This window comes from Mastomys coucha, unplaced genomic scaffold (genome assembly GCF_008632895.1).
Source record: "Mastomys coucha isolate ucsf_1 unplaced genomic scaffold, UCSF_Mcou_1 pScaffold5, whole genome shotgun sequence".
Taxonomy (NCBI): Eukaryota; Metazoa; Chordata; class Mammalia; order Rodentia; family Muridae; genus Mastomys; species Mastomys coucha.
This window is the reverse complement of record NW_022196911.1, coordinates 61,266,736-61,283,015: the sequence shown is the minus strand read 5'-3', so window position 1 is coordinate 61,283,015 and position 16,280 is coordinate 61,266,736. Positions and strand designations below refer to the sequence as shown.

General features: G+C 43.3%; 1 protein-coding gene across 3 annotated transcripts in view; it reads left to right on the top strand.

Annotated features, from left to right (window-relative positions):
• Positions 1-16,280, top strand: part of Dnah9 (dynein axonemal heavy chain 9) — a 335,545-nt gene that overhangs the window by 118,815 nt on the left and 200,450 nt on the right. For all 3 annotated transcript variants that reach the window (XM_031353939.1, XM_031353935.1, XM_031353934.1), the window contains 3 exons: positions 1,799-1,903; positions 10,186-10,343; positions 15,063-15,201. In XM_031353939.1, the coding sequence (XP_031209799.1) occupies positions 1,799-1,903; positions 10,186-10,343; positions 15,063-15,201 (402 nt within the window). The remainder of the gene's footprint in view (positions 1-1,798; positions 1,904-10,185; positions 10,344-15,062; positions 15,202-16,280) is intronic.

The following is a 16,280-nucleotide window of genomic DNA, read 5'->3' as shown; positions in this document are numbered from 1 at the left end:
TCCCACCCCGCCTCTTTCCCTCAAAACTCCTGGCAACTGTTGTTCTTTTTGGTTCTCTTATGTTTGCCTTTTCTTTATGAGTTTGAGAGTTCTGGGGTTTAATATAACTTGAGGCGTATTTTCCCTCACTATTTAAACTCTGCCCTACATCTAACCTTGCCTAGGTAGCTATCTGACTGAATCTGACAAAACGTTGCCATAGTCATCATCTCTCATGCGAACCTCTAAAGACTCCTTGTAATAAATTCAAGGCTTTCCGTTACTAAGACTTTCCTTAGTAATCAATTTTCCATCCCAAATGACACCTTTACTTTTCTCTGGGCACATCATTACTTTGCTCATTTTTCTTCCATAATCTTTCATTCTCCTGGACAATCTTCCCCTCTCCTCAGCACACAGACATGAGTATGCACTGCAGAGTGGATTCTGAAGCACCTTCTGGGAACTGGGTATTCAGGCCTCTGTCTGCCTCCTTTTGTTTTCTCACTCTGCCCATTTTGTTAGCGTGTATTCTGAGAAGATCAGAGGTTACATGAGGAAAAAGGAATTGTAGCCATATAACAAATTAATCTTGTCTCACAAATTTAAAGTGAGTATATTTATATGTGTATGGGCATGTATGCATGTGCATGCATGTCTATCTAGAAGGAGAAAGTAGGATGGAGGGAGGAAGGAAGGAAGAGAGACAAATTAAACACACACATAATATATATATATATATATACATATATATTCTTTCATAGATTAGACAAATACATGCTTTTCTACTGATCTACCCTTACAGCCCATTAGTATATATTTAGAACTTGGCAAAGGTAGATTATGGAATATACTGTTTTCCCAACTTTCTTGACAACAAAAATCCTTTTCTCAAGGAACAGCTGGCATTCCACAAAACACCTCTTGGGATGTGCTGCTGTTCTGCTATCTCATCTTCACTGATCACACTGGAATACTATGACTCATTTTTCTCTGGGCTCTGTGACTCTGTGACAGTGTAGTCTGTAGTCTTCACTGGAACCAATACTTCTGTAGCAATTCTATTTGACTTGTATATCTTATTGCCAACATCCTTCCCTAAAGTCCTTGCAGGGACCATATTCAGCAGTAGGTCCTATACACACAACTAGTCATTTCAAAAACAACCTCTTGATAGATAGATGTCAGGACTCTCATGACTGCATATCCCTGCCATTTTAGAGTCATCCTGTAGCCAATGGTCTCCTGTACCCACTCCTTACCACTGGCACATTGCTCACTAGCTCCTCTTTAATGTCAGAGTTTCTTTTCATTTTAGGATAGAAATATATTCTTCCCTTTGAAATTTGTTTCCTGCTCTCATTTGACAAGATTTGCCCATAGTTGCCTCTAACTGTTGTCAGTTCCTGACATTCCCAGCTCCACATCAGCTGGGAAACCTGAACACAGCTAGGCATGGATTGAAGACACAGGCATTGGATTCCCATTAGAGTATGCCAAAGCCCAAACAGGTTGTTTGTCTATGTAGTCTAAGAAAAGCTATCTTTTTTTTCATTTCCTGAGACTTTGAATGATCCAAAATGCTCAGGAAGAAACCCTGATGACATCTTAAAGGGGTTTCTCACTGCAGCATCATGGAAAGCTTGTTTGATATCATGACTTGTGTTGATACCCATCACCTTCAAAAGAGTAATTGTTCTTGAAATTATAATGCTCATTTCAGGAGACTGATGTGTCTATAATTAAAGAGGCTGGAAAATGTCTGTGGATGCGACTCTGAGATGTTGTCTTCATTTAATCTTTATATGTTTCCTTGCAGTCCTGTGGCAACATCTACAAAGGCCTGGCTCAGACTGGTGCCTGGGGCTGTTTTGATGAGTTTAACCGAATCTCTGTGGAGGTCTTGTCAGTGGTGGCTGTTCAGGTATGGGCTAGGAAAGGGTGGGAGCCTCATAGTCTTCCTGGCTGCCCCTGTGGAAGTCTAAAACCTGTGGTTTTCATTCTTCCTTGGCAACACTTCCTCCTCCTACTTGCCATTTCATTCCCCTTTCTCCATCCTTTCCCTCCAAGTTCCCTCCATGACCCATTTCCAACTAGGAGAGTCTTCTCCTGTGTGTAAAGCAGGAACAGAAATTATCTGTCCTACCTCCTTCAAAGAGAGGCATAGAGGATCAGCCAAGGAGGTGGATCCCAGCTGCTTGAAAACATACACGTTGCTATAAAACCAGGGATCCAGTTTCAGCTCTTATATCTGTTATCAAAGACTGTAAGCAAGTTTCCCCACATCTCTTAACCCCAAACCACTCATTTATGTATAAGACTACAGTGTCACCAGGCTTCAGTGAGTGGCGGTACCCAATTCCAAACCAAATGAATTCTTGAGACAGTTGTAGACACTTCAGTGTTCTAGAAGGGATCTGAATAACCATACTATAGAGTAAGACTCTGAAATATGCTATCTTAAAGCCAATCCCTAAAGGCTGGCTGGAGAGTATTTGAATTAGGGTCAGGGACCCATGGAAAACAGGAGAAAAAGCAGAGAGTGAATTCCTTTGCCAAGTCTCTCATACCAGACATGAGTTTGTGTACACTATAAAACAGTCGGACACAGTTGAAATTTCCTCCCTTTTGGTTTATTTCTAGAGCATTACACAGGTAGCACTGTTTCTTTAAAAAAAAAAAAAAAGGAGAAGGAGGAGAAGGAAAGGGAGGAGGGAGGAGGGAATAAGGAAATAGAAAGGAAAAACCAGAAAACAAAGATGAAGTGGGGGAGAGAGTGAAAGGGAGGAGGGGAAGGGGAGGGAAGGGAGTCTATGGCTATGAGAAAGTTTATGATCTGGTCCCTGTAGATCTGTGTAATTATAAATACGGACAATACTCATCTGGGATAAGCTTTTCTTTTTTGTCAAGGATATGGAATGGAAGAAGGGTCGGCAGAACAAGGGTGGGGATGGAACATCAGGCAGAGCAACCACATGGGAAAAACTGGCCACGGCAGCTTTATCCCCTTCAGTGGAGTATGTGCCCTGGCAGGAGCCTGCCTCTGTCTACATAACCTCCAGCTGTCACCCCTCTCATCCAGCATGCTGTCCCTGTCACTACAGGCTAAATCTGGAGCATTTAGCAGAGAACTGAAGCAACTACAGAGCTGGGAAGTGGTCAACCCTATGCCAGCTGCTATTTCACAACACCATACCCCTGGGCTTCAGCTGTCAGTGAGAGCCATGAGCCATCACAGGACTCTCAGAGGCCCTTCACTTGCCTGTTCTGTAGTGGTCAGTCCTTTGGGCTCTCTTACCTGACAAAGGCTATTCCATAAACACTGACCCTTGCTCCAGCTGTCTCTCAGTGGAGCTTCCCCAAAGCAAGGTTCACTTTCCCTTTTAGATTTGGTCTTCTCAGTAGGAGTCAGTGAAGGTCTAGGTGCAAGGCCCAGGTGTGACCTGAAAGCCCTCTTGCATCAGCATCCTTCTGCCTTGACTGGGTGAGTTGATTGTGCAAATTTCTATAATCTCACATTAGCAGGAATTGACAGGGCCTAGGGAGGAAGTATTTCTACCAAGAAACTGGAGCTAAGGATGTGGGTGAATGGGAGAGTGCTTGTCTAACAGGCACAAGATTCCAGGTTTAATCATTATAACTGTTCCTTCCAAAACCTCACGGCACTGAGCCATTCCACACATAAAGGGCTTGTTTCTCAGGACAGCCAATGGTTAAATATTTATCAACACACCTCTGCCTTGTATAGATGGGAGCCTGCCATTACCTAAACTGGAGCCGAATATTTATATCTTTGCAAGAAATTATATTAATCTTTTTCTGTGGTTGTAATGAAATACCTGAAATTAGGCAGCATATAAAGAAAATGGGCTTAATTGGCTCACATTTCTAGATTTTCAAGAACACATAGTGGCAATGACTTTTTGCTGTTAAAATCTCAAGATTCAATCATGAGCCCTAACCCAAATAACCTTGTCTAACTATAACCACTTCCCAAAAGTTGGATCTCTAGGCACCATAGCTGGATCGAATTCCCTCTCAGTGTCTCATAATGAAGCTTTCATTCCAATATATTAACCCCTAGAGACAAATTGAAACCATATCTGTACTATACCATACCAGAAGTTGCATGTCTTCTGGTTGTCTCCACCCTTGGGTGGTCATATCACAACGTGGAACCAGGAACAGTACCATAGAATCTCTCTGTGAACTGTGGGGACTAACCCTTCCTGGGTAGTTTATGACTGGCTCTGAAAACCTGGGAGAGCTGTCTTTTCTTTGTAGCAGCCACTGGATGTGGCTCTCCTTCTGTTGCCCTATGTACTTGGAGCTTCTCTTTCCACTTCTCCATCTGCAGACATCTGTCTTCCTGTCTCCTTTGCCCACTGTCCTATTATTCCCATTTACCTGTATGTCTTGCTCTCATCTCTGCATTCATGATTTCTGTTACCTCTTCTCTGCCACAGTGTTTAGAGAACATCTCTTGCTCTCACCAGCCAGGCATTGCTGTTCCTGATTCCACTTCAGGCCAGAACACTCATGCTGCCTAATTCCATTGATAGATGTCTCTGGGTGATACTTACTGCTAGCAGCTTGCTACATACAGGCTGTCTCCATGTGTGTCCCAAGGCATTCTTTTCAGCATGCCTCACAGAAAGCTCACTGACCCAATCACAGTTCTTTCAGTGTAATAATTTTTCAATGGTTTGATCTCTAAAACATTTAAATGAAAGATCTATAGCTCATAGGTGCTCAAGTGTGAGGGTAATGATCCTGGTAGTAGTCTTGGTAGCTATAGTGATGGTGGTATAACTAATGATAATGGCAATGGTAGTATTAGTGATGGTGATGGTGGTGGTGTTTGTGGTAGGAGTGATGAAGGTAATGATGAATCTGGTGATGATTCTGGAGATTATGTTAGTGGCGATGCTGATGGTAAGGAAAGTGGTATTGATGATGATGATGTTGATGAAGGCTGGTGATGATGTTGAGGGTAGTATAGTGATAATGATTCCTATGGCACTGGTGATGAAGGTGACGATTATGAAGACATGTGATTACTATGTTGGTGATGGTGAGGATGGTGGTGATGGTTAGGATGTTGATGAGTGAGTAGTGGTGGTAATGTCCTCGTCATTTTAACACTGCAGGATACAAGTTGGAAATAGATGTCTGTGACTCATGGGACAAGAGTGAATGTCCATACCTGCCTTAAACAGGCCTGTACCACCTGTGCCTCACTTTTCCCAAGCTGGACTATCCCCAAATGATCTTATCAACCCTACCCATTCATTGGCTGTGGACAGAATGCCCAGTACCTGTGGTCCACTTCTCAAGAGCCAGAAAACAGAATGACCTTATGTTGAAAGCTCAGTGTAGGGTGTCTCCTCTTTTGCTCTTAAAATTAAGTAAAATGTGTTCAACTTGGAACTCTCTGATGCTGCTATATTCTGGTCTAGGGACACACCCTTAAAAGGTAGTGGTCTCATGACAGCTAAGGCAGAATTGGAGCTGGTAACATTTAAAATCATATAAGCATCCAAGGAGAAAATTGTGCTTAATTATTCACACAGTCATCCTGACTGGCATATTGGTTTGTAAGCTGCGCCAGCTGCTGGCAGTTCTCTGCTGTCCCTACCCCTCCTCACCCCTCTCGGCTCCTCATCCTAGTTACATCTGAAGAAGTGATTATGCTCCAGTGTTTACATTGCCAGATATTTTCATGTCTCTGTCAGATTGGTCAGGCAGAATTGCATATCCATTTGGGAAAATCCTTATTGTGGCAATTTCGAGAGAAATTACTCACTATTTTTAAAAAAGCATTATACTGCTTAATTCTTTTCAGAATCTCCTCGTTGCTGGCTCAGCCAGTTCTCTAGACCTTGGATTATCTGAGCCTTGGGAAACATTCCACCAAGGTCCAACTTATTATCTTGAACCTGTAGTCCCTGACCTTCCCCCATATTCTCTGGTGTCCCTACTACTTGTGGGTACAAGCACTGACAGAATGCTGTGTTTCGGCATGAAGCAGCTGAGCAGCCAATAGATCCAAGCCAGGCCTAGAAGCAAATCCCAGTTAAGACTGAGCTCAAGGCTAGGCTGTGAGGCTCTTTCCTCCCCAAAATACATAAAAAAGAAGATCTATTAGCAAGGGATTTATAGCATGGTTCCAAGGACTCTAGGCATAGAAGAAATGTTCCAGCCTCAGCACCAAGAGAATGTCCCAAGTTGCACCCTCTGTAGAGGTGCTTACTGTAAAGGAACACTGAACTCTGACAAAACATACAAAGTAGTGACTGGGTTGTTCTTCCTGAAGGCATCCTTCAGCACTACTCCATCCTACCATCACTGTGGAATCCAGGCAGGCTTTTATTTTTTATTTATTTATTTATTTATTTATTTATTTACTTTTTTATTTTAGATATTTTCTTTATTTACATGTAAATTTCTCCATTCCCAGTTTCCCCTCCAAAAAACAAAAACACAAACAAAAACAAACCCCTGTTGCCTCCCCCTTCCCCATGCCTGCCACCCCACCCTCTCCCACTTTCTGGCCCTGGCATTCCCCTACACTGGGGCACAGAACCTTCACAGGGCCAAGGTCCTCTCCTCCTTTAATAATGGGTGGAATTTGGACAAAGTCTTCATAAAAGAGTAACCAGAGAATGCATTACATCCCTAGACTGAAGGAGTATGGTAAAAGAGTGAGGAGAAAAATTGAGAATATTCACACAGATTAGGTTAACTTGTGACCTCCCTAAATTCATGTACAAAGATAAGACAATTTACATATGTTATACACTATGACAGATCCAAGGCCTGAGTGGGAGGACACAGGACAGACTTCTGAGAATGCCAGCTTTCAGGATCGGTTTGCAAAAGTCTGTCCTGGGCAATGTAGAATATCCACCCACTAGATGCCTGCAGCATCCTTCCCTCCATGCTGTGAGAATGTCTCCAGATTCACCCATGGCGATGGGTGAAAATGATCCCCAGTCGAGAACCATATCACCCTTATAGCTTTACATTTCTGTCTTTAATGGGTTATATGAACATCTTCTGTTCATAGGAAATGTTTGCAATGTATAGTAAACATTATTTTCAGAGTAAAACAAATGGCATGTACATAATAAATACAAATTAAGTTGCAGAAAGAGTCTGTCACCTAAGTGATACCACAGGATCCTAGTAGGTACTCTCTGTGGTAGTCATAACAACCAGACTGTCAATTAGGTTCTCGGAATATGTAGGGACCTATCATCAGTTAACTGATGTCAGCCTGAGTCAGATAAGGTCATGCTTGACATCTGTCATGCCCCTTCTGAGTGAAGTGGCTAAACATACATCCTCTTTTCAGCTTGTTTGGTTTTAAGACTTGGCCTATCTCACATGGCAACTGTTCATTATTAGCCACCTTTTTTATTTCTGCTAACTTTTTATTTTGAGCCGATTTTAGATGCTTAAAAAAGTTTCGAGGATAATAGCTTCTATTCATCCCCTCAGTGCTAACTTCAAAGCAGAATGGTTTTTTTTTTTTTTTAACCACCTTCTGCCTTACTCCCACCCCTACAAAATTAGAGTCTAAAACCATCCATCTCAATCTCCAGAGACATTACTGGGAAGCTCTCTGTACATGGTTCAGAATAGTGCTGGTTTTGGTCAAGTGATTCAAAATATCAGATTATTATTATTATTATTATTGTTATTATTATTGTTATTATTATTGTTATTATTATTATTATTATTATTATTATTATTATTATTCCCAAGGCTTTAAAATACCCAGAAGTGATACAAGTTTAGAGATGTGTGTGCAGAGCTGACCTGGCAGCCTCTACCCAGCAAGGCCTACATTAAGTCCTCCCTTTCTTATGCACCTGTGTCCCCTCTGGCACTCCCAACCCTCTGGACTTTATCTAGGCCCCTTGGATCTTGATTACCATCCCATTCCCAAGGTTTGTCCTAAGAGTCTCAGTTGCTGCAGAGACAATGAGGAAAGTCATAGCCATGGTCTCCTGCCTGGCACGAAGCAAGCTAAGAGAAAACACCTGTCAACACAGAGGCCCCAGCATCACCCACATCCACCAGCCTGCTCAGTCATTTCCCTCAAGAGCCCCCAACAGAATTTTACACAAAAGCACAGATGCCTCCTATCCAAGTCCGTCATAAATTCCTGCTGAGTGTGGGCTTTCGGGGCTTCAATGTTTGGGTAGAGATTGCTGAGTCAGAGCCAACAGCAGGAGGGTCCTGCGCTCTAGCCTTGGCCTTCACCCAAAGGTAGCACAACAGCTTGTAAACGCTAATTAAACTTGCCTCCCTGTCCCTAGCCAAGAAAGTGCTCCATATATTTTATAGATTTAATGACTAGGAAGGAAGGGAAGGGAACAGCCTTTACTCATCACCTAACTTGCAGATATTGAGGGTAGCAAGAAGCCCCAAGGTAGAGCAGGGCTGGGCTGTGAGCCCGGAGTGAATCAGCAGAGTTCAGCCTGGGTGGCCAATGTATAGGGTGCTGGAGGTTGGCTCTACCTGAGTGACATTGGTATTCTGCTTGTAGAGACATCTCAGGTTCCCGCTAATTGCTGTGAGCTCAAATACATTCAGACATTAGAACTTTACTGCAGAAGAAGAGCTGAATCCTAATTGCCAAAGTGTCACTGTCACGTATCCTGGCAATGGTGCCCCCACTTCCCTTTCTCTCCCACCTTCACATGCACACACGCACACACGCACGCGCACACACGCACACACATGCGCGCACGCACACACGTACTCCATAGCCCTCTGGAGAACTGGGCTACCCTTGGTTTTTCTAGCAGCCATCCCTGACAGATGTACTGGAAGTTCATTTAAAACTCTGCCCTGGTCTTAGCTTCAGGTTTTGCTTCCCAGAGCCCATGAGGCTAGAAATTCCCAGAGATACTATGGGACCTGACTGAGCAAGGTCAGCCTGCTGGTCTGTGCATTTTGTCTTCTTTCTAGAGCTGATCATTTTTGCCCGTATTTCAAAGAAGAGTGAAGAGTATACTCGGTTGAGTTCCATTTGTTCCTCTTCTCACTGTAAGAGCTACCCAGAATGGAGCTCCAACCAGGTCACATTTGTCAGACTGGAGGAGGTAATGATAGAAAGAGGAGACAGGTGTCTACAGGAGCAGACTGACCCTTAGTCAGAACAATGAAAGGCACTAGTCTAAGTGTGTGCTGAAGCGTGGGGCTGGAAGGTGGGGGCTGGAGGACTTGGAGGTTTTATAGGGCAAAGGGGAACTTTTGGATAGACGATTCTATCCAAAGATTGGTTCCCCTATGGGCTCAAGAATGTCGTCATCCTAACCTCCTACAAAGGCTATGAGGCTGTTACCAATGTGTCAGCCTTTCTGTCCAGAGTTTCTTGGCTCTGGACAGGTTTGGGATTACTAGCCCTTTAAAGTTTCAGCTGATGGAGTCCTCTGGCTTCATCAGAGGCAATTAGGAAGTGGAATCCCCTTGAATAGTCCCTTTTCAAGTCTCAGCTTACCTGTGGCATTCTGGCTCATGCCACCCCTCCCCATAGTCCAGACTCTCCAATCTGTGAAGACAACATCATTCACACTCCATTCGCTCATCATGTCTCCCTAGACATGCAATGTGGGGAGAGATGGCTTAAGCTTAGACAAACACAGCTGCAGGGGCAAGATTCACATTCAAATGTTTCACACATGCTGCTGTCTTCTTCCATGTAGATTTCATCACTATTAGAACAAGCCTGGGGTTGGGGGAGGTACCTGCATTCTCACCATGGGACAGGGGCATGCTTTATGATAATGAGGCAGAAGCAATGGGTTGAAGTGTTCCCTCCAAGTATCCTGATGAGGGTTGAATGGCTTTCTGTGCAGAAAAAGGACTCAGGGCTAGGAACAAGGCCAAGAAGCACAGCATTGGTGTGTGCAAGCCCCTGAGTTTGATCCCCAATACCCCTGTCCCTCATGACACTCCCCCCTCTCTCTCACATGCACACACACACATACACACACACACATACACACACACACTCCCATCAGGCTCTTGCTTGGTGCCATCAGCAAAGGCTCCAGGGTGCCAGCACCATGCCTGTCCTTCAATGCAGGGGGACACAGGACAATTGCCTGTGCTGTGTGTCCGGATTGCCAGCTTTAGTTACTGGCCACCACTGAAATGTCAGGAGTCATTTTTCCACTGATCCTCTACCAGGTGAAAAGCATCCAGGATGCAATCAGAGACAAAAAGCAGAAGTTCAGTTTCCTTGGGGAGGAGATCAGCCTTGACCCTTCTGTGGGCATCTTCATTACCATGAACCCAGGCTATGCTGGCCGCACAGAACTGCCAGAGAACCTCAAGGCCCTCTTCAGGTATGTATGTCTCTACACAAGGACTCCCCAAAGAGGAGTTTCTTGGATCTTCCTACTAAAAATGTAGTTTATTTATTCCAGAAAATTTGAAACATTTAGAGAACATACTTTTCCCCCCTGTTGATACCCCATTGATCTTCTGTTTGCCCTCGAATATCAAATAGCTTCATGATTTGGGGCAGGACTCTGGGTCTGCCTCTGTCTCTCCATGCTACGACATAGTCTGGCTTGGAGCTGTGCAGGTCTTGTGTGTTCTGCCACTGTCTGTGAGTTCATATGTGCATAAAACCTATTATGTTAGAGGGAGGGAAAACAAGATAAAATATATTTTATGAAAAAAACTTAATTAGGAAAAACAAAAGTAGATCTTTAAAGATCTACTTTTACTATGATGACACTATCAGTAAAATCTTTCTTTGCTTAACTGTAGCCCATACATATCTCATATGTATATATTAGTTTTATTTTATATACTTGCAATATACACTTGCTACTTGTGTACAATTTCATTCTTTATTTTTCATCCCCTAACCTATCATAAATATTTTCTCCTATTAGACATTTTTAATAAATCTCATTCCATAGTTACATATTTTTCTATCAAATATGTGGTTCATGGTATAATTAATTGGCCCCTCATGGCTGCATATTAAAAGTGTTTCTAGCATTTAAAATAAATTCATACATAATTCTGTAATGTACATTTTTGTATATAAATCTTTTTTCTGTATGCATGATTATTTTGTTTGGCTAGCTTCCCAGAGTGGAATTACAGAGTTAACGAGCAGGAACATTTTTAAGGCTTTTGATACACATTGCCAAATTACTTTCTAAAAAGCTCAGTGTCAAATTACATCCTGGTAAAGACACATGGAAACACCCCTTTTATTTCACCCTTGTTGCCTGTGCATATGGCAATGTTTTTAAATCTTTTTTTAATTTTATTTTGATAAGAAAACATAAAGATGCTTCCTAGCGGGAGCTAGAGTTTGCATTCTTTCTTCAGACAAGTGAAGTTGGCCCGACAAAGAGAGAAATGAAGGATGTTTCCTGCTTCTGGAGCTTCTGTTTGTTAAACTTTTTCCTAGGAGAGAGATAGTGGGAAGTATGACAATACTGTTTGTCTCAATTGGCAGCTGGGAGACAGTGCCCTCTCCAGGGGAGGTGGAGTCAACCTCATGGTGTCTCAGGCTGCCAGACATCTCACTTGCTGCCCCAGTCTCTCCCAGATTTGGGTTTTCATTTGCTTGTTTTCCTGCTTGCTTTAAAATGCGGTCCTCCTGCATAGCCCAGGCTGGCCTAGGACCTGTATTCATTTGCCTCATGAGTGCCAGGATCATGACTATATGCCACCACAGGTCTGGCTCAGCCTCTCACTCCGTTGTAGCAGTTCTTTGTGTCACACCAGTGTGTGTCTTCACTCAAGCAATTCCTACTTTAAACAAAGATCATTGAAATATTAGCAGGATGTACCCACCATCCCAGAACACTGCACTGTTGGCTGTTCATTTCCATACTTATTAAGTAAGATAGGTATGACAAACAAGAATACAAGCAGGTTCAACCAAAATTGTTCCTCATGTTTTCTCTTTCAATTTAAAGTCATCTCAGACTAGGTCATCTGCAGTAACAAAGTGCTGTAGACTAGCTGACCTAAACAGTAGATACTTCACAGGGTGCTCGAAGCCCAGAAGTCCAAAGTCTCAGAAGCTCAGACGGTCAAGTTCTGGGATGGCTCACTTCCAAGTTTCAAGAGACGGTCACCTTAGGTATTCCTCTCTGGCAGAGAACCAGCAAGCTTGCTCTCTGACCTATGGCCTCAATCTCATGATCTCTACTTCCCAACCCCATCACATTGGGAGAGTTCCATAACAATCTTAGGAGCACACAATTATTCAGACCCTGGCAGCCTAAAATTTATTCATAGAAGACAGAAGGGAAAAATAAGAACAATAGTTTTGAGTTATTTATTTTTATCTGAGGTGTATAAATGTCTTGCCTGCATATATGTATGTGCACCACACACATGCTGTACTGGCTCATTTTGTGCATCAACTTGATCCAAGCTAGAGTCATCAGGGAGCCTCCCTGAAATACAGCTCTAAGGCATTTTCTAAGTTAGTGATCAATAGGGGAGGACCTAGCCATCCTGGGTTCAATAAAAAGAGAAGGCCAAGCAAGCCATGAGGACCAAGCCAGTAAGCAGCACACCTTCATGGCCTCTGCATCACCTTTTGCCTCCAGGTTCCCGTCCCATTTGAGTTCTGTCCTGACTTCTTTTAGTGATGAACAGCAATGGGGAAGTGTAAGCTAAATAAACCCTTTCCTCCCCAACTTGCATTCTGGTCATGGTGCTTTGTTGCAGCAATAACAACTCTGAAACAATGCCTAATACTCACAGAGGCCATAAAAGGACATTGTATCTTCTGGAACTAGAGTTACAGATGGTTGTTATTGGCCATGTCAGAGCTTGGAATGAAACCCAGGTCCTCTGTCAGAATAGCAAATGATCTTAAGAACAGACTAGATTTCTCTAGTTCTGAGAAAGATATTTTTAAAATATTAAGATGAACATCTATTTTACATTAATTTTCACAAAGGCCCTGTAACATTGATACTATTAGTTTCCCCCCATGTACTGTGAGAAAATTGATGGATTCCCTGGTAATTAACAGTAGAATGGGGGTTTGAACCTGGAGTCTTGGCTCCTCCCAGCCTCCTGTTACCTAGGGGCAATCCTGTAACTTCTCGTCATTTTTCTTCTCACACTGTGTCAGCATTTATTTTTCAAAGCTGGGAGCTGGCAATATTGTTTAATATACTGCTTTCATTAATTAACATTTTCCCATGTTACTTGCTAATCTTCCTTCTGCAGCATAATTCTTCACAGCCCCATTAAATACCATTGATGTCCTCATGTTCAGACTGCCAAATGATTTCGAGAACCTAACTATTTGGTGGCTCCTTCAATCCTGACTGCAGTGTAAAACATTTCAAAGAACAATATGTACTTGAATTATTTTGAAAAATAAATGTTGCCATCACAGGAAAAAAATGCAATTAAAGAGACTTGACAGGGAGATATCTCAGTCAGTAAATTTTTAAATTATTAAGATGAACACCTATTTTACATTAATTTTCACAAAGGCCCTGTAACATCAATACTATTAGTTTCTCCCATGCACTGTGAGAAGTCCTTGTGGTGCAAGCATGAGGACTTGAGTTCAGTCTACTTTTTAAAAACTGGGTGTGGTGCCAGTCATTCCAGCACCAGGGAGGAGAACAAAGGTGTCTATCTCCCTGGAGCTTGGTGGCCAGCCAGCACACCTGAAGCAGAGAGCTGCAAGCCAATGAGATGCATTGTCTCAACAAGGTGGGCGGCTTCTGAGGAATGGTATTCAAGCTTGACTTCTGTGCTCCATGCAAACCCATGCACACACAATTAAATAATTGTAAGTTCCCATAATATACCAAATAAATTAATAGCTTTGACAAGTCACTTAAATTTTTTTTTAAAAAAAATATATAACTAGTGCTAGAGAAAAGAAAACCTCAGTAAATTCTTATATAGAGATGAAAAAGTCAGCTCTTCTCTGTTCTTTTGTACACTATCTTATGTCAAGATGGGGCTAATCTTGACCCTGGTCCTTTGTGGGTCCTTTGCTGGAGGTTTCCCACGGAGATCTCTGGCCCAGCTTGATGGGGGAGCCCTTGCACAGAGAATCGAGCAAGCACGGAAGGGGCATCTCTGCCCTGTCTTCCAAGATGCTCTGTTTCTCCACACTGCCCTGTACTGAGTCGTGTTGGGCTGGGCCAACAAGCCGACTAGCCAGTGAGGAGTGCGGTGCAGCTTCAGGCCACGTTTGGGAGAGCAAATCTCTTCCCTAGTGTTAACAGCTCTAAGAACAAAAGGCTCAGACCATGGAGTAGATCTTTCACATGCTTTACTTCCTTGGATACCATACATATATATATATAGTTTTGGGGGGTCATTCAGATTTTGGCAACAGTTATCTCTCATTGGTTTGGGCTGAGAATCTTTATTTGCATGTAAGAGGGCTTGACCAATATTGCACACCTCTCCTGCTGGGGTGGTTGTGTGTGTGTGTGGGGGGGGGGCTGAAATCTGAGCCTTTGGTCTCAGGCACAATCACCTAAGGCCTACCATCCCTTCTGAGCGAATGCTCAGTGGGTCTCCGGGGTTCCAAGGTAGCTGCTCTCCTGGACTCCAGCTGTCAGAATTGCCCATTGCCCCACAGTCCTTAACTTTGAAAACTTAAATTTCTATACAAATAGATGCAATATAAGCCATGGCTGGCTGGAGGACATCCCCACCTTGAGGAGATGGAGCCGAGGAAGGCTCTGATTCCAGCAGACACCCAGTGAGAGACTCCATTCTCTGATCTTAGCTCCCAGCCTATTTTAGACAGCTTTACTGTGTTAATCCTTGCCCTTGCATGAGGCACATTGACCTCAAGATATAAAACCTGAGCTGTATAGCCCTGACTCTTCCCCATTCCTGCTCTGGGGTAAGAGGTCACTCTCTTTATCCTTAGTTAACGCATCTCAGATTTAGAAGTGTGAGATGGAGTGATTGCAAAGGTTTTTCCATGAATTTTTGCCCTTGAAGACAGCTCTTTGTGTGATTACAGCAAGCGTCTCCTGGGCTACAATCTCCCCTTCAACTCCGTTTCTCAGCCTCTGTCTCCCTGCATCCAGGCCCTGTGCAATGGTAGTTCCAGACTTTGAGCTGATCTGTGAGATTATGCTGGTAGCAGAAGGATTCATTGAAGCCCGATTGTTGGCCAGGAAGTTCATCACTCTTTACCAGCTGTGTAAAGAACTTCTCTCCAAACAGGTAGGGTCTCCGTGGAAGCTGTTGACCAAGTACCACTCTAAGGCCTAACTCTAAACCAATGGACTAGATCTATCTTACAAGCGTGTCTGGTTTGATATGTAATAATAGAAGCTCTAAGTACTTCTGCAAAAAAAAAAAAAAAATGTGTTCAGTTTTCAACTCTTTACTTGTTTGGAGTCTTTCAGCACCAAATTATTTTAAATAGTGTTCTTCGTGGCCTTTCTCAGACAAATGCCCCATGAAAAGCATGGCAGTGGTGAGTGACAGTCCCTGGAGGAAATGGGCTCTTCCTGAAGGCACACAGGATGGGATGTGTACTGAGAGGCGTATGCTTTTCTTCAGTAGTGTGACTCCAAAACACCTTCTGCTGAAGGCAGACACAGGAAATAGCATCTTAATAAAATTGAACTCAGTACCTGCAAGGTCCACTCTGCATGGAGAATTTCTCAGTGTCGAGGATAACCACAAAAGTTTCCCAGGAATTTTCATGCTCCTTTGGGGGGTCATCTTGCTTTGATCACCTTCACTGCTGTGGACTCTATCAGCCCTGTCACATATTTACAAGACAGAGGCATCCTGTTTTCTCCACACCTTCTCATCACATCCTCTCTCTAGGTTCTCCACAACCACTGAATTTCAGGCCTGTGACTTCTGTACTCATAATCCTTTCACAAGCCTCTCTGTTGTGTCTAAACACATATTGTCAGTGCTATACCCCACCATTCTCCCTACATCTAGAGAGCACCACCACTCGGCATACTCAAAGCTTCTCTTCCCTGCCAACCCCACCAACCCTTCTTTCCTTGCTGTCTTTGATACAGTATGTGCTGCAGCCCCTTAGGACGAACAACAATATGAACTAACTAGTACCCTCAGAGCTCCCAGGGTCTCAACCACCAACCAAGGACTGCACATGGAGGGGTCTGATTGTTCTGGCAGCATGTATATAGTAGAGGATTGCAATTTGATCATCAATAGGAGGAGAGGACCTCGGCCCTGTGAAGGTTCTGTGCCCCAGTGTAGGGGAATGCCAGGGCCAATAAGTGGGAGAGGGTGGGGTGGCAGGCATGGGGAGGGTG